We start from the raw sequence: 25,122 nt of genomic DNA, 5'->3' as shown, positions 1-25,122 counted from the left end.
AGCTCCCGGGCCTCCTTCTCCCTCTCCTTTGCCTCAATTGCCTGGCACTGGAGAAACTCCTTCTTGTACCGGTGAGACTCACCGTCCTGTAGGCTGCCCTGTCTCACCTCTGCTAGCTCACTGTACAGCTGTTCAGCTGTCCTAGCGCTGTCCCCTGCACTGGCCCTAACTTCTCCCAACTCCTGCTCAAGCTCGGCTATCTTTCTCTCCATGTTGGCTACCTGCTGGGACAAGCAGGCTAACCATACTGCCTTTTCTACACTAAGTGTGTTCCTTACTCTCTGTCCATGCAGCCGCCGCCATCATGGGTCGTTCTGCATTCACTAGCTCCAACACCCAAGATTTGGTGAGGTTGATCTTTTTCCATAAATATGAGGAGATCCTCTCCTCCATTTTGCTTCGTTCCCTCACCCTCTCTGCCAAGTCACATACCCCAAACCACCGATGTCCTGCCGCGGTTGCCATTGTAGCGGGATCCCCTTTTACCTCCACCCCCATGGGCTTCTACCAGGCTTGGCACCCCATCGTCCAAGCCCCACCACTGCCCGGGTGATCCTCTCTCTCACCGGTGGATTCGCTATCACCTGCGCCTGCTTCACCTGAGCAGTGCCCCCAAGAGAGAGAGGAAAGGAAAACCTCTGCCCACCTGTACCTGGCAGCCTTTCCTGAGTGAGCGGGTTCGAATCGCCCAGGGATTTCCCTCAGTTCTCGACACCGGATTTATGGTAAGGAGTATTTTAATAGAGTGACTTGGCTAGAGCTCGTTGGTGAAGGATTGAAGGAATTGAGACAGACTCCAATTCCAAAATCCAAACACATATATTTTATTAATTGCCATGATCAACCACCACCAAATACAGAAAACACACAATTATCTTATACTTTCATGACTATTACTATGGAAGGAATACTATCGCAGCACAACGTAAAACTTATACACAATTTTAGCAATCTTTTAAAAGACAAAATAGGAGCATGCACCCCCTTTCCCCAAAGCCTCAACCACTATACTAGTCCCGGGAGCTTCGCAAGCTGCTGCGGGATACTTACAATCCAAGGCTGATGTTGTAGGAGCAGAGAGTTCAGCACGAGCAGAAGATCCTAAGAGAGCGAATGGCCGTTTGACCACCCTTTTTATAGTCCAAAATCCAAGTTTTTTCGCTCCAGTCCAGCTTCTTTTGTGTGAGCATGTAAGTTAGCATTTCAAAGTTCCCGCAGGTCCCGCCCCTTCTCCTGATAGGTCCAGGTAGCCAGCTCCAGTCTTAAACGGCTTCCTGCCCGCTCCATTGTCCTGGGAGATCGAGGTCTTCCACACCTCGTTAAGAAGATGGGATTTCCGAGTTGCCATTCGCTCGAGATTGCTGCCATTATGACCTGATTATGCGGATTGTTTTTCAGCTCTGATGGAGACAAGGTCATTATCCTTTGTAAGGAGTTCTTACCAACACATTGTTCCTTGGCTGGGGGAGTTTCAGGGCTATTAGCATTTCCATTGTGCCCTTTGCTGATCCAATTAGTGCTGTCTGTCTACTGATGAGTTGTAAGTCCCGGGGGGGGTTGCTGCAAACATTCCTTTCACACTCACAGACAGCCCTGCAAGCCAAGCTTGCTGGGAAAAATTTGGCCAAGAAAGGTGTCCATTTTACAGTTTCTGAGGTTAAAGTCCGGTTTCGCAGTTCAAGGGGACAAGGGGTTGCCCGAGATTCTTACAACGGGGGCTGTAATGTATCCCTGCTGTACATGTCCTGTAAATCCACTAAGTGTGATGGTGTCTGTGGTGGGCCATTTGTCACGCTGAAACATTGTGGAGGAGTTTAAAGTGGTGCAGGACCCTCCTGTGTCCCAAAGGAACTCTACTGGATGTCCCCGGACTGTGCCTGTGACTACTGGTTTGCCTGATTTGCCCCAGAGTGTGTCGCGGACCCAAGTTGGGGAGTCCGAACACCGTCAATCTGTGGTGTTGATTACTGCATTATCTGTTCGGCCGCTAATGCTATGTATGGGCCTAACATTGTTCCCTAGGTGGGGCGTTCGATTGCTGGTGCTCTTGCTGGTTCGGGGGGTTTTGTCTGCATTCGTGGGCATAATGTCACATGTGTCCACAATTATAGCAACCTCGTGGTGCTTGTGCTCTGGGGTGCAGTCCTTCATGTCTGCCCTCATTTACCCATGCTGGGTCCTGATTAGTCCTGACTGGGTGCATATTCACCTCTGCCTTTTCCTAATCTGCCTTCCTATGTAGGGATTGTTCCCAAGCTCTGGAGAGTCTCTTTAAAGCCCAAACTTCATTATGTGTAGCATCTGCGGGGTCGTAATTTACACAAGCCTTTTGACCTGCTTCTGTGGCGTGGGAGACTAAAGTTGTGTCGTTCTTACCTAAGTGTGCGCGGTTCAAATCCCCAAATACTGCTTTAAAATGGATCCAAAGGCGACCTGCAAATGCCGTCGGATGCTCTCCCTTCTTTTACCTACAACGGTTCAAACCTTCTACTGGGTCTCCCTTGTTGTACCCGATCTAAAATAGCCGTTTTCATCTCCTGTAAGGTTCCTCCTCCTACGTTCTGGGGTTCTGGTAAAGCTGAGCTAACGGACAGGTCAAGGCTCATGACTATAAGCTTAACTTCCTCCCTTTCGTCCAGACCGTACATAACCGTTTGCTGTCGTACTCTCTCAAAGAAATTATGTGGGTCTGCGGTGGGTTCGAATGGTTCAATTTTGGCGCAGGGTTAGTGGTTAGTGGGGTGGTGTAAACAAAATCAGGCTCATCCCGATCCGATGACTTGTGCTGTGTGGTGACTGGATTCATGGGGGTGTGTGCTGCCTGTGCAGTCGGTGGTGCGGGTGCTTTCCTTTTCGGGGCCTGGGGGGGCTCTATTGTGATTTTCTGTATCCTCCACATATCTCTGGGCGGTTTCATTTAGTTCTTGCCAATTGGGGCCATTCTCCTCATCTAAATCTTGTGCAAAGGTATCTCTGAATCCGTTTTGCACTGACAGCAGTGACTGCAACTTCTCTATTTGTAGTTTGCATTTCGCGTGATCTACTGTGCTCTGTCTTTGTTCTGTATTGGAGCTATGGAGCGCTCGTAAAGCTGCCTTTAAATCTGCGCATTGTCTTGTTAACTGTGCTACCTGCTGTTCTGTCTCTTCTCATACCAAAATTGCGCGCTGTGTATCTTGGTAGGCTTTATCGCACTGGGTCTGAAAGCTGCTAAGGTGAACTAAACAAGATTGGTGTGCCCGTTTGACATCAGCCATCTCTTTATCTTTAGCTGCCAACTGTTCCCGGAGTTGCTCATTAATCTTTTCACATTCACTATAGTTTCCCTCATTCTTCTCCTCTTTCTCAACTAGCTGCCTGCGGAGCATCCTCATGATCTCCTCTGTGCCTCGCAACTGTGCCAAACGGGACACGATTTCCATCGGCTTACGAACTTTCACTGCATTCTTTTTATGTACCTCGGTTAGGTTGTCCCACCAGGTTTGTCCTATGCTTCCTGGACCTGACTCATCATTTGAACAAAACCCGAACCAAAGGGGCCATCCTTTTCCCTTAAAATACTTCCTCAACTCTTCTTCCCATATGGGGCACTGCTCTGCTCTGTTGGTCGCTGCGACCTCGGGTTCCTGCGGGTTCATTCTGCGTTCCATCGCTTTTGTGGCCCATAATGTGGCATTATCTCTCTTTTCCCTACCATCAATCTCGGTTTTCCTACCGTTAATCTCGGTTTTCCTACCGTTAATTTGGGACAGGGGGAATAAGGCAGTGATTCGAACAGCGGGTATGGCCTAGGCTATTTTCCTGTTCACAATACTCTCGATAGTTTTACGCAAAATCTAACGAGTTTACCTTATATCCCTGTTAGTACGCATGCAAGTTAATACACACTTCCGAATCTTGGTGATTTAATCGATACGAGCCTTACACTTGTGGGTTCTTTCACTTTTCCTCAATTGGATTTCTAATGCAGTTTTGTGGGTTCTCCCGGAGTGACAAAATCACTTATAGGTCGAGTCTCGGCGGAGTCGCCAATAATGTTGCTCTTTTTAAGGAGTGGAATACTATCCCACCAGCATCACCAATAATGTTGCCAAATTAACTAAATATGACAGTTATTAATGATAATATTGCTTTTCAGAGTCACCAGGTATCAAATGATACCACCACAAGGCTTTACCGGATATCGATCAAAGACCAAACAACCAGTTAGTCAGTTCAAGTTCAAAGATAGTTTATTTATACACAAGGATTACTTTGACATGCAACACAAAACACTACAAGTTAAACTACACCTAACAACTACAACAACCTATACTTAACTTCAGGGCAACCGGCTCTTTGCAGATGAACAAGGCCTTTGTTCGGATCTTGCGCGGCTGGGTAGAAGAAGTGGCTTCGTTTCTGCTGGGCTCATCCGTCTGGTAGCGATCGTTGGTCTTGAACTTGTCTTCTGGTTGTAATGCTACACTTGGTTTTAGGCATAGGCCGGGGCCAAGAGAGACCGAACCCATGGCTATGTCTCTTTTTATCCCTCTGGGATTTCGCGCTCTTTGGGGCGGTCCTTAGCCAATAATTCAACAGGCTTCAATCACTGCCTTCGATTTTGGCCAATAAAGGGGCGGGTACCTTGATGGCTGGGTGTGTCCTGAGCGGTCATTGACCTTGGCTGTTTGGGCTTTCTTAGCAAAGCGAGTGGCACCGGTTAGTCTGCATCTGTATCGGTTACCTGAGTACAGTCCTTTTGTTCTGGGGAAATGGGCCATTAGAATGCAAACGAGCGGGGGTTTCGATCGCGTCCAGCTATCTGGGTTGCAAATACACACACAAGCTCTGAGTGTGTCTGAGTCCTGGGTTGGCCATAATTCCCATGGTCCTTTGCAGGTGGCCATCTGAGATGGCTACATAACGTAGAAAATAGGTGCAGGAATAGGCCATTCGGCCATTTGAACCTGCACCACCATGGCTGATCATGCATATTCAGAATCCCACTCTTGATTTCTCTCCATACCCCTTGATCTCTTTAGCTGCAAGGGGCACTTTCAGCTCATTCTTGAATATATCCAACAAACTGGCCCCAACAGCTTTCTGTAGTAGAGAATTCCACAAGTTCACAACTCTCAGAGAGAAGAGGTTCTTCCTCATCTCAGTCCTGAATGGCTTATCCCTTATTCTTAAGATGTGACCTCTGGATCAAACCAAGTCATGAAGAATGTTCACGATGTTGGGGACATCCAGAACTAGTGTTCAAATGCACTTGTGTCTGAGCTACTTTCAATTCATGCAGTGCTGAAGTTGGGTTTTGGGTAGACTTTCCTTTATACTTCAATTCCAGCTGCTATCTCTGCAGAGTGGGTCTCAAACCAGACTTTGTTACGGGTGCTGCATCTTAAATGATTGAAGCAGCGACTTCAAATAGTATCCACGTTGATTAATGAAGCTTTTGTCAAATATTTTACTTCATTCACCTTGATAAATCAATTTCAAAATGCGGCAGATCTGCAAGAACCACCAGCAAGGATTAATGAACACAAATTGACGATGTTAATGAGTGGAACCTTTCAAACACTGAATTGTTGATTATGCACCAAAAATCAATTTAGGATAAAGTAAAAGTTCCTATTTTGCTGTGAATGAACTGCTGTTGCGAGTTCTTGAGTTGAGGGCAAAGATGACAGATGGTGCTTTATCACAGACGGTCCAGCCCAGGCATCAGTGGACCCAGAATGTTAAACTCCAGCCAGTAAGAGGGAATGTTAGCATCAGAAAACGTTTTTCAGACTATTATTCCTGAATGGGAGTAAACAGTAGCAATAACACCAAACTCAGAACATTGCTGACGTGTCTCTCGCCAGTTTGAGTGCGTTGGTACATCAGCAGATTTAAGACAGAGATGAGGAGGAATTTCTTCTCCCAGATAATAGTGAGTCTGCGGAATTCCTTACCCCAGAGGGCTGTAGAAGTTGGGTCACAAAGTATGTTCAAGATAGACAAATTTTTAACCAGTAAGGGAATCATGGGTTATGGGGAGAAGGTGGAGTTGAGGATTATCCCATTAGATCAGTCGTGATCTCATTGAATGGTGGAATAAAGTCAACATGCAGATTGGCCTACTTCTGCTCCAACATCTTATGGTGTCAGCAGGTATTGTGATTCAGTGAATCTGGTTCCACACACACAGCAGGTGAATATTCTTCTGCAGTATGAGTACGTTGGTGTAACAGCAGACTGCTGGACTGAGTGAATCCTTTCCCACAAATGGAGCAGGTGAATGGCCTCTCGCCAGTGTGAGTGCGTTGGTGCATCAGCAGGTTGGCGGACTGAGTGAATCCTTTCCCACAAATGGAGCAGGTGAACGGCCTCTCACCACTGTGAACCCGCTGGTGTGCCATGAGTGTGGATGACTGCCTGAACCATTTCCCGCAGTAAGTGCAGTTGAACGGCTTCTCATTGGTGTGGATGCGACGGTGGGACAGAAGGTTGGAAGAGTGAGTGAATGTCTTCCCACACACGGAGCAGGAGAATGGCCTCTCGCCAGTGTGAACTCGCTGATGCGCATGGAGGGCAGTTGAATGTTTGAACCTCTTTCCACAAGAGGAGCAGATGAACGGCTTCTCCTTTGTGTGAATGCGCTGGTGTGACTGGAGGCCAGATGAATGAGTGAATGCCTTTCCACACACTGAGCAGGTGAACGGTCTCTCCCCAGTGTGAATGCGCTGGTGCGCAATGAGGGTGGATGACTGCCTGAACCTCTTCCCACAAGAGGGGCAGCTAAATGGCTTCTCCTCGGTGTGTATTCTCTGGTGTGAATGGAGGCCCGATGCCCCAGTGAATCCCTTCCCACACGAGGAACAGGTGAATGGTCTCTCCCCAGTGTGAACTAGCTGGTGTGCCGTGAGGGTAGATGCCTGCTTGAACCTGTTCCCACAGGACATGCAACGATACGGCCTCTCCTCACTGTGCGTTCGCTGGTGTTTTAGCAGATCGGAGGATCCAGTGAATCCCTTCCCACATACGGAGCAGGTGAACGGCCTCTCTGTGGAGTGAATCCGTTGGTGTCCGTTAAGGTTGGCTGAACAATTGAATCTCTTCCCACAGGTAGAGCAGCTAAACGGCCTCTCATCAGTGTGAATCCGTTGGTGCAACATGAGGTTAGCTGATTGAGCAAATCCCTTCCCACACATCGAGCAGGTGAATGGTCTCTCGCCTGTGTGATTCCGTCGATGGTATTCCAGCAGGTATCGATGATTGAATCTTTTACCACAATCGCCACATTTCCATGGCCTCTCCCCAGTGTGACTGCGTCGATGGTATTCCAGTCGGGAGTGACAACTGAATTCTTTGCCACAGTCTTCACATTTCCATTGCTTCTCCATAGTTCTGGTGTCCTGATGTGTCATCAGGCAGTACAATCAATTGAAGCCTTGTCCACACGAAGAACGTGTGTAATTTCTCCACTCTGTGAATGATGTGATGTGTTTTCAGGCCGTGTAACTGGATAAAGCTCTGTTCAAAATCAGTGCACTGGAAAGCTCTCATTTAGTATGCCTTTGTGCCTCAGTGCATTTTCAATAACAATGAGATTTGAAATCTTTTCTCAGAGGAAAATCTGTTGCATTCAAGGCCGATTAATGAGTGACTGTCAGATCTTGAGATGAAGTTTGGCTTGAGATTTCCCATCCTCACCTTCCAACACTCTGGAAAATGAGTTTATAGGAGCACATAATTACAGGGAAGAAATGCAGAACAGACAATTCTCGTTTCTATTGATACTTTTTCCCTTCCTCGTCCGAGAAAGATGCAAATCTCCATCTCCCACATTCAATTTCCTCCCCGTGCCGAAATCCAAACCCATCGGTCCATCTCTACCATTTCTTTACTCTGCTCCCAGTTATCTCCTGCTACTCTGGCCACTCATATTCCTGGAGGTTTCATCACATGACCTCCAAATCCATTCATCCCTTCTCTTTGTGGTGCCTCACCTTCCGACAACCAATCAGAAGATGCAGAGGGACTTAAAATTACTCATTTGGTTGATGCCTGAATGTCAGTTAAATATTCCTTTCCATCCCAGCTCCACTGTTTTTATAATTAATTAATTTTACCATTCAAATAAAATCAGACACTATTTTCTTTAATGCCCATTATTAGTTTCACATTAAAACATAGAAAATAGAAGCAGGGGAAGATCATGGTTGATCATCAAATTCAATACCCATATCCCTGATTTCTTTAACCCGAGAGCTATATCTAACTCCTTCTTGCAATTACATAATGTTTTGGCTTCAACTACTTTCGGTGGTTGTCATATGAGGAGAGATTGACTAGGTTGGGATTGTTCTCGCTGGAGTTCAGAAGAATGAGGGGGGATCTCATAGAGACTTTTAACAGGACTAGACAGGGTAGATGCTACCAATGATGGGTGTGTCCAGAACCAGGGGTCACAGTCTGAGGATTCAGGGTAAACCATTTCTTCACCCAAACAGTGGTGAGCCTGCTAAAATTTTGAATATATTCAAGAGGCGGCTGGATATAGCACTTGGGGAGAATGAGATCAAAGGCTATAGGGAGAAAGCAGGATTAGGCTATTGAGTTGGATGGTCAGCCATGATCGTGATGAATGCTGGAGCAGGTTCGAAGGGCCAAAAGGCCTCCCTCCTGCTCCTATCTTCTATGTATCGATGTTGTGAATTCCACAGATTCACCACTCTCTGGGTGAAGAAATATTTCCTCAGCTGAGTCGTAGGTTACCCCTTATCCTCAAACCATTACCTCTAGTTCTGGACTCCCCAACATCGGGAACATTCTTTCTGAAACTGTCTAATCCTATTAGAATTCTATAAATTTCTATGAGATCGTTTCTCACTCTAGCAGAGGGCAGTAGAGAGGAGCTGCTGATTGGCTGTTGCGGGGACAATTTGCATCAGTGCATTGCAGTCACCGTATCTTGAAGGTGGTTTGTGGAGGAGCTGTTGTCAAGTGACAGTTAAACCCGAATCACTTCTTCAGTGTTTCCCTCCCTACCTCCTCCTCTAACCAAAAAAAAAACGACAATCACTGTAAGGATCCCAGCCGAGTAAAGATCAAGAGGGAGACTCGAGGGCAGGTAGAAGTGGAAAGAAGTTGAACTGTGACGTCACAGCCTGCAATGAAAGAGTGCGAGGAGAGCGGCGGGGACTAGTGAAAGAGCGCGAGGAGAGCGGCGGAGACTCAGTGAAAGAGCGCGAGGAGAGCGGCAGAGACTCAGTGAAAGAGCGCGAGGAGAGCGGCGGGGACACAAGATAAAAGAGCGCGACGAGAGCGGCTGGGACACAATGAAAGAGCGCGAGGAGAGCGGCAGGGACACAGGATAAAAGAGCGTGAGGAGAGCGGCGGGGACACAGTGAAAGAGCGCGAGGATAGCGGCAGGGACACAGGATAAAAGAGCGCGAGGAGAGTTGCGGGGACACAGGATAAAAGAGCGTGAGGAGAGCGGCGGGGACACAGGATAAAAGAGCGCGAGGAGAGTGGCGGGGACACAGCTGGCGTAGAAGCGGCCTTCAGATTTTCGGCGGGAGCAGTGGCCAGAGGTCTGTCGGGAAGGTATGTTTTCCTCTTTAAAAACTTAACTTGAAGAGTGACATCACAGCAAAGCAGTGACCTGATTGGCTGGTAAGGAAAGTGCTCCAATTAGCAGTAGCTGGGAGAAATTTAACTCTTCGTGTATTGGTAAGTATTGTGATTGGTAAGTAAAATCTTTATTCCTTTCACTTATTCATTGTTTGATATTATATTTGTAATCAGTTAAGGTAAAGTGTAAAAATGGCAGGAGATCTAAGACCCGTGTTATGCTCCTCGTGCTCAATGTGGGAGTTCAGGGACGCGGCCGATGCCCCTGACTCCTTCACGTGCGGGAAGTGTGTCCAGCTGCAGCTCCTGTTAGACCGCATGACGGCGCTGGAGCTGCGGATTGACTCACTTTGGAGCATCCGCGATGCTGAGGAGATTGTGGATAGCACGTTCAGTGAGTTGGTCACACCGCAGATTAGGTTTGGTGAGGGAGACAGGGAATGGGTGACCAAAAGGCAGAGAAAGAGCAGGAAGGCAGTGCAGGTGTCCCCTACGGTCACCTCACTCCAAAACAGGTATACCGTTTTGGATATTGTTGGGGATGACGACTCACCAGGAGAAGGCAGTAGTAGCCAGGCTCATGGCACCGTGGCTGGCTCTGCTGCACAGAAGGGCGGGAAAAGGACTTGCAGGCCTATAGTCATAGGGGATTCAATCGTAAGGGTAGTAGACAGGCGTTTCTGTGGTCGAAAACAAGACTTCCGAATGGTATGTTGCCTCCCGGGTGCACAGGTCAGAGATGTCTCAGATCGGCTGCAGGACATACTGAAGGGGGAGGGTGAACAGCCAGTTGTCCTGGTGCATATAGGCACCAACGATATAGGTAAAAAACGGGATGAGGTCCTACAATCAGAATTTAGGGAGTTAGGAGATAAGTTAAAAAGTAGGAACTCAAAGGTAGTAATCTCAGGATTGCTACCAGTGCCACGAGACAGTCAGAGTAAAAATTCAAGAATAGTCAGAATGAATACGTGGTTTGAGAGATGGTGCAGGAGGGACGGGTTCAGATTTTGGGGACATTGGAACCGGTTCTGGGGAGGGTGGGACCATTACAAATCGGATGGTCTACACCTGGGCAGGACTGGAACCAATGTCCTAGGGGGTGCTTTTGCTAACACTGTTGGGGAGGTTTTAAACTAATATGGCAGGGAGTTGGGAACCAGATTAGGAAGTTAGAGGTCAGTAAAGAGGCAGCAACTAAAGCCAGTAAGGTATATACTTGAGGATAAACTCAATGTGGCCAAGGGGAAGAGTAGACAGGGAAGAGATGATGAACGCAAAGGGACAGGTGGTCTGAGGTGCATTTGTTTCAATGCGAGAAGTGTAGCAGGTAAGGCATATGAACTTAGGGCTTGGATTAGTACCTGGGAATATGTTATTGGTATTACTGAGACTTGGTTGAGGGAAGGGCAAGACTGTCAACTAAATCTCCCAGGGTATAGATGCTTCAGGAGGGATAGAGAGGGAGGTAAAAGGGATGAAGGAGTTGCAATACTGGTCAGAGATGATATCACAACTGTGATTAAGGAGGGCACGATGGAGCATTTGAGCACTGAGGCAATATGGGTAGAGCTAAGAAATAGGAAGGGTGCAGTAACATTGTTGGGACTTTACTACAGGCCTCCCAAAAGCGAACGTGAAGTAGAGGTACAAATATGCAGACAGGTTATAGAAAAATGTAAGAGCAATAGGTGGTCGTGATGGGAGATTTTAACTTCCCCAACATTGAATGGGACTCATGTAGTGTTGGAGGCATAGATGGAGCAGAATTTGTAAGGAGCATCCAGGAGAGTTTTTTAGAGCAGTATGTAAATAGTCCAACTCAGGAAGGGGCCATACTGGACCTGGTATTGGTGAATGATCCCGGCCAGGTGGTTGAAGTTTCAGTCGGTAATTACTTTGGGAATAGCGATCATAATTCCGTAAGTTTTGTGGGAGTATTTTAAGGAAAGGTTGATTAGAGTGCAGGACAGACATGTCCCTGTGAAAATGAGGGATAGAAATGGCAAGGTTAGGGAACCACCAATGCCTCCACAATCTCCTCAGCTATCTCTTTTCGGACCATCCATCCAGTCCAGGTGACTTATCCACCTTCAGACCTTTCAGTTTCCCCAGAACCTTCTCCTTTGTGATGGCCACTGCACTCACCTCTGCCCCCTGATTCTCCTGGAGCTCTGGCATCCCACTGGTGTCTTTCACCGTTAAGACTGATGCAAAATAACTATTCAGTTCTGCCATTTTTTTGCTTCCTATTATTACTTCTCCAGCCACGTTTTCCAGTGGCCCATTGTCTATTTTTGCATCCAATAGAAAGGCCACCAATAGAGCCCACCCTGTTCCTGCAATACTACCCTCAGGGGCAATTTAGTGTGATGAATCCACCTAACCTGCACTTTGGACTGTGGGAGGAAACCGGAGCAACTGGAGGAAACCCACGCAATGACAGGGAGAATGTACAAACTCCACACAGTCACCGGAGGTCGGAATCGAACCCGGGTCCCTGGTACTATGAGGCAGCAGTGTAAGCACTGTGCACCGTGTCCCACTGAGAAACAAACCAAATTAATAATTCCTGGTCACTGGGTCACTGTAGCCCTGCCACTTCCATGGGGCAAAAATCAAACAACCTCAAATAGAGATCTAGTGGTTATAAGCTTGTCTTACAGACGAGCAGTTCAGATCCAAAACGTTAACTCTGTTTCTCTCTCCACAGATGCTGCCAGATGTGCTGAGATTTTTCCAGCATTATCTTTTTTTCAAACAATCTCACCTGGTTACAGGGACCACCCCTGCTCCTCTGGGGGCCTCGCCACCCCCCCCCCCCCCCCCATGAGTACCCAATTCAAATTATCTCTCCTGGTCGGTAGGGCCACCTGAGACGACGCCCTTTCCCAGGGTCACCCATACCCATGAGGGCACACCCTCCACCAGCACAACACCTCCTTCCTTTTGCATCACCGAATCAAATATCCCAAAAAGTCCAGAGGTGTAGGTCAGGTTTGGTTATGGAGTTATGGGGATGGGGTGGGTGAATGGGCCTAGGTAGGGTGCAGACACACTGGGCCGAATAGCCTCCCCCGTGCACTGTGGGGATTCGCTGGTTCTCACCTCTCCTGGTCACTGGAACCAAGAGGCCCCGCCCACTTATGTGTGCGTCACCCAGATGTCAGCGATGCACTCATGTTGGTCGCGATGACAAGATGGTGACCCGCAGCGGGATGGGATGGGGAGAGCCGTGGGATGCGCAGCTTCTGATTCAGACCCCTGCCTCCTGCGGCCGCGGGAATCTCTTCCTTACCAGCGGCCGGCGGCCGGGTCCTCCGGCATCCGCGCTCCTGGCTCTCTGTCTCTCCAACTGCTCGCCCACTCACTGCGCATGCTCCCGGTCACCGCGGCACTGCCCCGCGCGCGCAGGTTGCTGGGCGTCAGCGCCCACATTTCGCCAAACACTTCGTTTCCTTCATGCATTTAATTCGCTGGGTTGTATTGGATACAAAATTAAACTAAGCTTTTCTTTATTTGTGCGTGTGCGCTGCTGTGCCCAGCGTTCATTACCCATCCCGACCTGCCTATTGAGAAGATGTGGAGATGCTGGCGTTGGACTGGGGTGAGCACAGTACCAAGTCTTACAACACCAGGTTAAAGTCCAACAGGTTTGTTTCGAATCACGAGCTTTCCCAGCGCAGCTCCTTCCTCAGGTGAAAGTGGGCCCGACCAGGTATTCTATGGGGCCACCGCAATTCTACCCCTCTGCTGCGCTCCGCAAGCCAGTGATTTGAAACAAACCTGTTAGACTTTAAGGTGGTGGCGAGATTAGTTATTGCGGGGCTGCAGTCCCTGCCATGTAGCTACACTCATGGTGCTGTTAGGGAGGGAGTTCCAGGTATCTGGACCAGAAACTGAAGGAACAGCCAATGTCAGGATGGTGAGTGACTTGGTGGGGAACTTCCAAGTCGAATAGTCACACAGCACAGAAAAGGCCCTTTGGTCCATTATGTCTGTGCCAGTCAAAAACAACCGCCTAACTATTTAAATTCCATTTTCCAGAACATGGTCTTGTATGCCTTGGGAATCACAAGTGCACATCTAAATACTTCTTAAATGTCATGAGAGTATTTGTCTCCACCGCCGTTTTAAGCAGCAAATTCCAAACGCCCACCACCCTCTGGTAAAAACGTTTTTCCTCACATCCCTACTGAACCTGGTGCCCCTTACCTTAAGTTTATGGCCCCTGGTCATTGATCCCTCCATCAGGGGAAAAATACATCTCAATCATGTCCCCCCCCCTCAGTCTTCTCTGCTACAAGGCAAACAATTCAAGGCTATCCAAGTTACCACAACTGTTGGTTCCATAGCAGAGGACACTGGTGTGGTTAATCCCCTCTGTGCAGTTGATAGGTGGGGCAGCGATCCCACGTCATGGAAGGTCCCACTATCACCTTGGGTGGAGGGACAGAGGACAGGACAGAGCCGTCAGCCCAGGAGGAGTCAAGTGAACACCCAAACCGCAAAAAGTCCCACTCCCACTCTACCTGTTGGGTGGGAGGACAGAGTATGGGGCAGAGTCTTCAACCTGGGAGGGGCCCAGCAAAGCACAAGTCTACCTAATTCCCACTTCCACCTTGGGTGTTGGATGGGAGAACAGAGGAGCTTGTTAAATCCTTTTCTGTTGTGATTCTTTTTTAAAAATTCATGTCCTGTGCAACATTACAGAAAGGGTGGATCTACTATGAAACTAATGAGGCTTAAGCTTCAGAACCCCTAATCCCGGAGGGGCCCCAGAAGCGACTTTAGTCCACATTGCTTAAAAATTTTGGGTCTACTGTTTGAGAAGGGGTTTTGAAAAAAATAAAATAATAATATAGTGTCATTCAATACAAAATAATGTATTGTAAAATAATGTAAAATTAAAAGATTCTTGAAGTATCATGTAGGCTAGCCGTAAACGAAAAAACGTTCAAATTAAGGATGTTTCATTCTAAATATATTTAATATGTAGATGACGTGTCGTAACAAAAAAGGGGAGCCGTTGAAAAGGCAATCACAATGCTAACGTGAATTTTCAACTTGATAGGACTCATTGACAAGAATTTTTTTCAATAAAGTGTTCAAAAGGATACAATATTTTAATTACCCCTACTCAAAAATAAATGTTATATTTAGAAAAGTAAGGAAAGTAATAAAGGTGAAATAGTGTTAGATTAGCCTAAGCCTATTGTTTTTATGAAGAGGTGAATGGAAGGTAAGCTACGACCGCATAGCCTAGGCTAATACTATATTACAAGTATTTATGAAAAAGTAATAAAAGGGTGAATTTGTGTTAAATTACAGGTGTTTATTATGAAAAGTGTTCAAATAATGGTAAAATTGTGTTACATTACCTTAGCCTATGAGTTTTGGTGGCCTAGTCTTGCCTAACTTCACCTAGCCTAGCGTAGGCTAGCTTGAACATAGCCTAGTTTAGCCTATTTAGCTTATTTATTATAAATCTTAAAAAATGGCGCTTTACTTTCTGAGAAGGTTTTTTTAAAAAAAACTTTTCTCAGAAAGTAGACCTAATTTTTTTTCCTTTCAAAGCATGCGACAATAGTCACACGACTCAAATGGATTAATTTTTTGTTGTATATATTTCAACAATCCCAAAGTTTGAGAGTCAGTCGCACAGATGTTGTAAAGGTGGAGTGTCACGGTAAGTTGGCTGTTCTGCTGTGGCTAATGTAATTTTCTTCCCTTTTTAACAGAGGTCAAGACCCTAGAGTTATAACAATGAGTTCACGAAAGTACTTAAGTGGATACCAAAAACGCAAACTCAATGAAAAGCGATCTGACAAAATTTCTAAATATCAAAAACTAACAAACTATTTTGCAATGCCAAGTTTGTCAACATCTACAGTTGAAACAAGCCAAGCAAACACCATTGAAGCCAGTGATAGTGCACAAACCATGGGAGCTCTTTCTAGCAATATTCAACCCACTATTGACGCTTTTGATACAGATGACGATCACAGTAGTCAACATGAAAGTACCACGGAACAAGCAGAGACTGAGCGGAAACATGAAACAGGAAGCAAATTCAGTGATTTCAAAGAATTCCGTGACCTCGAAAACTGGCCCATAACTGTTGATAATGATTTCATACAGAATTGTATCATGCAAGACATAGGTCTTTTTCAAAATAATAAACCAGATGATGTATATACCAAATCAAGCAGGGTTTACAAGAAGCAAAACAGAAGTTTCTCAAACAAATATTTTGAAAAAAGATTGAAAAATGGCCAGACTGTGATGAGATCCTAGTTAGTTTACTTAAAGAGCAAAGGCTGTATATAAAGTTTTGTTTGCAAACTCTTTTCTAAACGCCAAACATTACTTACAACAGGTGGGTTTTCTGACTGGGTGAAATTACTCAGAACTCTGGAGAATCATGAAGACAGCATGGAACATAAGAGGGCGATGTTGTGTTGGATAACAAAATAAAAATACTGTGGATCAGCAACTTGAAGAACAGATGAGAAAAACCATACAGTATTATTTTGAAGTACTGAAAAGAGTTGTAGCTGTTATAAAGTTTTTAAGTGAAAGAGGTTTGGCATTTAGAGGTCATGAAATGAAATGAAAATCATTATTGTCACAAGTAGGCTTCAAATGAAGTTACTGTGAAAAGCCCCTAGTCGCCACATTCCGGCGCCTGTTCGGGAAGGAGAAGTGGGGCTCACCAAATAATGGAAACTTCATGGGGGCCATTGAACATATTGCAGAGTTCGACCCATTTTTACATGAACATCTCGAGAAATGAAAAAGTAAATGCTACTTACTTTTCCAAACCCGTGTATGAAGAATTGATAGAAATCATGGGAAAACGTGCAAAATGAAATTGTGAATCAAATCAACAACCTAGACACCAAATACTACTCTATTATTGTTCTACGCCTGACCTGACACATGTTGACCAGCTGGTAATTGTGGTTCGAATCTGCTATAATGGAAAACCCTGTGAGAGATTTTTAACATTTGTACTGATAGAAAACCATTCATCCACGACCTTGTTCAACAAAATACAACAAGTCCTGGGTGAACATAAGCTTTCACTTGAAAATATCCGTGGTCAGTCCTACGATAATGCATCCAACATGAAGGGCTCGGAGAAAGGGCTGCAAGCACTCTTTAAAAACATTAACAGGTATGCAGACTATGCACCATGTGCAGCCCATTCACTTAACCTTGTTGGAGAAAACGCAGTGTCTACTGTACCTGAAGTTGTTGACTATTTTGGCATTTTGCAGGAGCTGTATGTTTTCTTTTCTGGATCTCCACAAAGACGGGGGATTTTAAACACAGGGCAATCTACATTTTTCTCTAAAGAGCTTAAGTGTAACTAGACGATCAGCATACTATGAAGCTGTCCGGGCAATTAAAAATGGATAGACGGGTATTTTACAAACTCTCAAACATATTTTTGAAGACTCAAGACGAGAAGCCTAAATGTAAACGAGATGCAAAGAATTTATACCACAAGTTGGTAAAGCTGGAATATGCTATTTTAACAGTCGTTTGGGAAGAAGTGCTGGAGTGTTTCAACAAAACAAGTAAGAAACACCAAACCCCTGGTTTTGATGTATTTGAAGGTTATCTTCTGCTATCATCTTTACTTTCGTTTGTTAAAGAACTCAGAAAAAGTTCAGCCGATAGGATTGCACACTATGAATCAGAAGTAAAAGGTTTGTGTGAAGATATCACCTCAAGTTATTCTGATGCTTCCAAACACATTGTTACAAGGAAATTTTCAGATGGAACAAGTGGTATTGCTTCTTTGAGAGGAGCTGACAAATTTAGGATAGAAGTTCTATATCAACTCTATGACTGCTTGATAATCCAGTTACGCAAGAGGATTGACCCATATGAGCAGATTGCGAAAAGGTTCAAGTTCCTCTCAGAATTGGTGAACAATTCTGAAATTGATGTGGACAGTATTAAACTTATAATATCGTAGTACAAAGATGATATTGACCACAAATTAGTAAACGAGTGTTATCAGTTCAAAGAATATTTGCACCTTAGGAATTCCCAAAACACAGAAGAAAACACGTCAACTAAAATGCAATGTGCAGAAGTTCTTCAGCTTATTTGTGAGCAACACCTAATTGAAGTGTTCCCCAATATTACTGTACTTGACAATGCCTATCACGAGCTGTGAAGCAGAAAGGAATTTTCCAAAGCTATCCTTTATAAAGAACAAATTTTGGTCTACCATGACTGAAGAGCGCTTAAATTCTTTATGCATATTGTCTCTAGAAAATGACATTGCAAGGAAGCTCTCATATGACAAAACGGTATGTGAATATGTTGCTAGAAAAAACAGAAAAAAGAGTATTTTGTAAAATGTATTCTCATTGGTAACTAAAATAAAAGATTATATTGACTGTGGTTTTTTCTATGTTTTATTTCATCATTCTATGATGCATCATAACATTTCCCTAATTTTCATCCCCCCATAACTCGAAAACTATAAGGCATAGGAATTTTTTATTCACACCAGTGACTTTGACATGTGAGATAATCCAATACAGCAATTTTAATCAAAATCTGAGATGTAGTGGTTAAATTTTAAATAAATTTGTGGTGATCTGTCGTGGAACAACCCCATTGAAGAAGATAACAGTGGTTACCCGGACCTCGTTGTTGGTTGCGAAGCAGTCCCCATAACAGTTCAAGCTTCAGGGCCCCAAAAATGTAGGTCCGCCACTGATTACAGACATTTGGTTGTTAGCAGAAACCCCACCCGCCACACACACACACACACCACTGCAAGCTGCTATTTAATAATAATTATCTTTATTGTCACAAGTAGACTTACATTAACACTGCAATTAAGTTACTGTGAAAAGTCCCTAGTCGGCACATTCCGGCGCCTGTTCGGATACACAGAGGGAAAATTCAGAATGTCCAAATACCTAACAGCAGCTCTTTTGGGACTTGTGGGAGGAAACCGGAGCACCCGGAGGACACCCACGCAGTCATAGGGAGAACGTGCAGACTCGGCACAGACAGTGACCCAAGCCGGGAATCGAACCTGGGACCCTGGAGCTGTGAAGCAAAAGTACTAACCACGGTTCTTGTCCTCAGCTGGTGCCCACACAACCGTAACAGCACCAACACTGGTGGCTGACGGCAGGAAACGCAATAGACCATAGGTCAAACCTGGAAGGTTTCTGATCTGTTTAGTTCTGTTCCTTTTGTGCAGAAAAACTGAAAAGAATCTATAATTCTTTCCAGAACTCATTATTTTCCTGGTTTAGCAAGGTGAGAAACACCAATGTTTTGTATCTATCCTCTGAATAAGACACACCTACATCAGGCAGTTTGTGGATTTCCCCCCACCCACTGTTAAATGTCAGGGATGACACTGCCCCTGCTCAGGTGGCACAGCAATGTGACAGTCAGTATCCAGTTCCCAATGCATTTCATTGCAGGAGCCAGATATTGAGGTGATTTGCTGGGGGCAGGGTGGTCATTTAGGGTGCGGTGGGAAGAATCGCCGGGGTCTGGCTGGCAGTGCCCCAGTAAGGGGGGGGGGCGATGGGTGGACAGGTCATTTGGACTGATCCGTCAGACCTCTTATGTTCTGTCGCATACCACGTGATGTCATTTTGATGGAATTGGCTAGCAACTAATCAGCTCCATTGCAATCCCAGGGCTAAGCAGATCCTCGATGCGGATTGATGTTTTTTTCTGGAATGCCCTGCTGGATGATTCAATGTGTTTTTGGTTTCAGTTCTGTTTGGAGCTCCTTTTGAATCTCTATCCCAGGTGGGGCGAAGTTCTCTCAAATCTTAGCTGGAACTCCCTTCAGGTACATAGAACATAGAACGATACAGCGCAGTACAGGCCCTTCGGCCCACGATGTTGCACCGACATGGGAAGTCAAAAAACAAAAGCTATCTAACCTACACTATGCCATTATCATTCATATGCTTATCCAATAAACTTTTAAATGCCCTCAATGTTGGCGAGTTCACTACTGTTGCAGGTAGGGCATTCCACGGCCTCACTACTCTTTGCGTAAAGAACCTACCTCTGACCTCTGTCCTATATCTATTACCCCTCAGTTTAAGGCTATGTCCCCTCGTGCTAGCCATTTCCATCCGCGGGAGAAGGCTCTCACTGTCCACCCTATCTAACCCCCTGATCATTTTGTATGCCTCTATTAAGTCTCCTGTTAACCTTCTCTCTAACGAAAACAACCTCAAGTCCATCAGCCTTTCCTCATTAGATTTTCCCTCCATACCAGGCAACATCCTGGTAAATCTCCTCTGCACCCGCTCCAAAGCTTCCACGTCCTTCCTATAATGCGGTGACCAGAACTGTACGCAATACTCCAAATGCGGCCGTACCAGAGTTTTGTACAGCTGCAACATGACCCCGGAACTCAATCCCTCTACCAATAAAGGCCAACACTCCATAGGCCTTCTTCACAACCCTATCAACCTGGGTGGCAACTTTCAGGGATCTATGTACATGGACACCGAGATCTCTCTGCTCATCCACACTTCCAAGAATCTTACCATTAGCCCTGTGCTCTGTACTCCTGTTACTCCTTCCAAAATTAATCACCTCACACTTTTCTGCATTAAACTCCATTTGCCACTACTCAGCCCAGCTCTGCAGCTGATCTATGTCCCTCTGTAACCTGCAACATCCTTCTGCACTGTCCACAACTGCACCAACTTTAGTGTCATCTGCAAATTTACTCACCCATCCTTCTATGAATGAATGAAAATCGCTTATTGTCACGAGTAGGCTTCAATGAAGTTACAGTGAAAAGCCCCTAGTCGCCACATTCCAGCACCTGTTCGGGGAGGCAGGTACGGGAATCGAACCGTGCTGCTAGCCTGCCTTGGTCTGCTTTTAATAGCCAGGATTTAGCCCAGTGAGCTAAACCAGCCCTCCTCCAGGTCATTTATAAAAATGACAAACAGCAGTGGCCCCAAAACAGATCCTTGTGGTACACCACTAGTAACTGGACTCCAGTCTGAACATTTCCCATCAACCACCACGCTTTGTCTTCTTCCAGCTAGCCAATTTCTGATCCAAACCGCTAAATCACCCTCAATCCCCAGCCTCGGTATTTTCTGCAATAGCCTACCGTGGGGAATTTGTAATTCACCTGCCATCCCAACAAGTTTATCTTTGTGAAGCCCCAATAAGTAAACTTGAGTTAAATCTTCCACCTGGAGAAAATACTTAGCAGTTTCCACTAGAAACCTTGGACAGAATTCTCCGTTAGCTGACGCCAAAATCGGGAATTGCGATTGATGCACTATCAATTACGACGAGACGAGAGTAGAGTGTAATAAAGGCTTTATTAAGCAGAGATGTGCAGCCTCCTGCAGCTGCTGCTGAAATGGCTGCAGCTCGGTGAGCACACACATTTATACTCTGCCTACTGGGCGGAGCCAGCAGGCAGGGATCAATCCCCGTACCTGTTGTACAGGAGCCTAACCATATTACATCTCGTATGTGATATATACAAACAGTGGTGACTACCACATTCACCCCCTGTTAAAAAAGAGTCCAGCAGGGGGGGTGGAAAACTATTTACATGCATTTTGAGGTTAACATTTTGGGGAAAGTTCACAAATTCAGTCGATCGGGGGCCTTGATTCTCCGTTGTGAGCGCCGCAGTCCCGGTGGCAATGAAGGCATCGGCTCGGTCGCCAGTGACTCCGGGAGCGTGTAGACCTCATCTTCATCCCCGGGTGGGACCAAGGGGAGGACGGATCGTCCTGGGGCGGGGGGTGTGGTGAGGTGCGCTGGAGGGAGGAAGGATGGTGCCAGGGAAGAGGGGGGGGGGCAACTGGTGCCAGGTCCCGGAGGGAGACTGTATCTTGGCGGCCGTCGGGGTATGCCTCGTAGGCGCACTGTGGGTTTGCATGGAGTAGCTGTACCCTCTCGACCAACGGGTCCGTCTTATGGAGTCGCACGTGCTTGCGGTGGAGAACGGGTCCTGGAGCCACCAGCCACGTTGGGAGCAAAACACAGGAGGTGAACGTCCCGGGGAAGGCAAGGAGACGTTCATGGGGGGTTGCATTAGTCGTCGGGCAAAGTAGCGATCGGATGGAGTGAAGGGAGTCGGGGAGGACCTCCTGCCAGCGGGAGACCGGGAGATCTTTGGACCGTAGGGCCAGCTGGACGGCCTTCCAGACCATCCCATTCTCCCGCTGCACCTGCCCGTTTCCCCAGGGGTCCTGCTCGAGGCGATGCCCTTGCTCAGCAGGTACTGACGCAGCTCATCACTCATAAGGGCAGGTCGCTGTGGACGTAGGCGGGGAAACCGAACAGAGCGAAGATTGTGTTGAGTGCTTTGATGACGGTGGCAGACGTCATGTCGTGGTATGGGATGGCGAAGGGGAATGTGGAGTATTCGTTGACCACGTTAAGGAAGTACGTGTTTCGGTTGGTGGAGGGGAGGGGCCCTTTGAAATCCACGCTGAGGTATTCAAAGGGGTGGAAGGCCTTCACCAGATGCACGCGGTCTGTCCGGTAGAAGTGCGGTTTGCACTCCGTGCAGACCTGGCAGTCTCTGGTGATAGCCCTGACCTCCTCAATGGAGTAGGGCAGATTGCGGGCCTTTATGAAGTGAAGGAACCGGGTGACTCCTGGGTGACAGAAAGCGTTGTGTAGGGTCCAGAGTCGGTCCACCTGTGCGCTGGCACATGTACCTCGGGATAGGGCATCGGGGGGCTCGTTGAGCTTACTGTGGCGATACAAAATCTCGTAATTGTAGGTGGAGAGCTCGGTCATCCACCTCAAGATTTTGTCATTTTTGATCTTGCCCCGCTGTGTGTTATTGAACATGAAGGCAACCAACCGTTGGTCAGTGAGGAGAGTGAGTCTCCTGTCGGCCAGGTAATGCCTCCAATGCCGCACAGCTTCTACGATGGCTTGGGCCTCCTTCTCGACGGGGGAATGCCGAATTTCGGAGGCATGGAGGGTGCAACGGGCCTGCCTGCCTGGTTGAGGGTGGCGGCCAGAGCGACGTCTGGTGCATTGCTCTCGACTTGGAAGGGGAGCATCTCGTCGACAGCGTACATCGCGGCCTTGGCGATGTCGGCCTTGATACCGTTGAAGGCCTAGTGAGCCTCAGCCGTCAGGGGGAAAACAGTGGAGTGAATGAGTGGGCGGGCCTTGTCCGCATAGTTAGGGACCCACTGGGTGTAGTATGAGAAGAACCCCAGGCATCGTTTGAGGGCATTGGGGTAGTGGGGGAGAGAGAGTTCCATGAGGGGGCACATGCGATCGGGGTCGGGTCCTAGAACTCCATTTTGCACCACATAGCCAAGGATGGCTAAGCGGTTGGTGCTGAAGATGCACTTCGCCTTGTTGTACGTTAGGTTGAGGAGTTTGACGATGTGGAGAAATTTGGAAAGGGTAGCGTCGTGGTCCTGCTGGCCGCGGCCGCAGATGGTGACGTTATCCAGGTACGGGAAGGTGGCTCGCAGTCCGTACCGGTCAACCATTCGGTCCATCTCCCATTGGAAGACCGAGTTCCCATTAGTGACGCCGAAGGGAACCCTAAGGAAGTGGTAAAGGCGGCCGTCCACTTCAAACGCGGTGTACAGGCGGTCCGTCTTGCGAATGGGGAGCTGGTGGTAGGCAGATTTCAGGTCCACTGTCGAGAAGACCCGGTACTGTGCAACCTGATTGACCATATCAGATATGCGTGGGAGGGGGTACGCGTCGAGCTGTGTGTACCGATTGATGGTCTGACTGTAGTCAACGACCATCCCGTTTTTCTCCTCTGTTTTCACAACTATCACTTGGGCTCGCCAGGGGCTGTTGCTGGCCTCGATAATGCCTTCCCGCAGCAGCCACTGGACCTCAGACCTGATGAAGGTCCTGTCCTGGGCACTGTACCGTCTGCTCCTGGTGGCTACGGGTTTGCAATCCGGGGTGAGGTTTGCAAACAGAGAAGGCAGGTCGCCCTTAAGGGTCGTGAGACCGCACACAGTAAGGGGTGGTAGGGGCCCGCCAATTAGACTTTGGAGGTTGCACTGGAAGTCCAGGCCGAGTAGCAAGGCAGTGCAGAGGTTGGGGAGGACGTAGAGCCGGAAGTCAGTGAACTCTACGCCCTGGATGGTGAGGTGGTGGTGCAGTACCCCCGGTTCTCCACGGAATGGGATCCGGAGGCCAGGGTGATTCTCTGGTTAATGGTGTGTACTGCGAGGGAGCATTGCCTAACCATATTGGGGTGGATGAAGCTCTCTGTGCTCCCGGAGTCAAGAAGGCAAGATGTCTTGTGCCCATCGACCTTTACCGTCGTCGACGCGGTTGCGAGGTTGTGCGGCCAGGACTGGTCGATCTTGATGGAGGCGAGCTGTAGCTGGTGTTGGAAGGCCCCTGGCTGGTCGGCAGGTGATGAGCAACCTGATGAGGTGCCCGTGAGCAGGGGTCCTGAGGCGGGGAAGATGGCAGTGCTCACAGACCGCACGAGGCCTGATGGGGGGGAAGATGGCGGCGCCTACGGGCTGCACGTGTCCTGAGGCAAGGAAGGTGGCGGCGCCCATGGGCCGCTCTTGGGTTGCGGGGGCGAAAATGGCGGCGCCCACGGTCGCACGTGGGGGGTGCAAGAACAGTGGGCCTGGTTACAGCAGCGATCGAGCGGGCCTGGCACACAGCAGCGAAATGTCCTTTCTTCCCGCAGGCCTTGCAGACCGTGCTCCGTGCCGGGCAGCGCTGCCGGGGGTGCTTTGTCTGTCCGCAGAAGTAGCACTTGGGTCCCCCGGGGTTGGCTGGCTGCCGCACGGCGCAGGCTTGGGGTTGGCTGGGGGAGGTCGGTGGTGGGGTCCATGATGGGGTGTTCGCTGGTAGGGTCCACGATGTCCTGGAGGGGGGGGCTGTGCGGTCGGGTGCATACGCTTGTACATTACGGGAGGTGACCGTTGGTGAGATCGCGAGTTTCTTGGTCGCTGAGAGGTCAAAGGTAGCCCCTTCTAAGAGGTGCTGGTGGATGTACGCCGACCCTATGCCTGTAACGAAAGCGTCCCTAATTAGGAGTTCGGAATGTTCAACAGCCAAAACTGCCTGGCAATCGCAGTCCCTCGCCAGGGCGTGCAGGGCACGCCAAAAATCTTCCACAGACTCACCGGTGAGTTGATGCCGCGTGGACAGGAGGTGCCTGGCGTAGAACTTGTTGGTCTGCTGAGTGTACTTCTCTTTCAGTAGTGCTATGGCCTCAGCGTAGGTAGGCGCGTCCCGGATGAGGGGAAAGATATCAGAGCTCAGCCGCGTGTAGAGGATCTGGAGCTTCTGTGCCTCTGAGGGTGGTTCTGTCGCAGATCCGATGTATGCTTCAAAGCAAGCTAGCCAATGTGCGAAGGCCGACTTGGCATTGTCTGCCTGAGGGTGCAGCTGCAGGCGATCAGGCTTGATGTGGAGGTCCATCGTTGTGAAATCTCTGCTTAATAAATTGATGCACTATCAATTACAACGAGACGAGAGTAGAGAGTAATCAAGGCT

At 47.8% G+C, this 25,122-nt stretch overlaps 1 protein-coding gene across 1 annotated transcript; it reads right to left on the bottom strand.

Annotated features, from left to right (window-relative positions):
- Positions 1-4,214: 4,214 nt before the first annotated feature.
- On the bottom strand, positions 4,215-12,970 carry LOC140410342 (uncharacterized). Its single transcript, XM_072498350.1, has 2 exons — positions 12,905-12,970; positions 4,215-7,694 (listed from the first exon to the last, which is right to left on the bottom strand). The coding sequence occupies exon 2, from the start codon at positions 7,395-7,397 to the stop codon at positions 6,135-6,137; it is 1,263 nt and encodes a 420-aa protein (XP_072354451.1). The 5' UTR covers positions 7,398-7,694; positions 12,905-12,970; the 3' UTR covers positions 4,215-6,134.
- Between the last annotated feature and the right edge of the window lie 12,152 nt (positions 12,971-25,122).

The sequence above is a fragment of the Scyliorhinus torazame genome, chromosome 4, assembly GCF_047496885.1.
Source record: "Scyliorhinus torazame isolate Kashiwa2021f chromosome 4, sScyTor2.1, whole genome shotgun sequence".
In the NCBI taxonomy this organism is placed as follows: Eukaryota; Metazoa; Chordata; class Chondrichthyes; order Carcharhiniformes; family Scyliorhinidae; genus Scyliorhinus; species Scyliorhinus torazame.
This window is presented reverse-complemented; position numbering and strand designations above follow the sequence as displayed.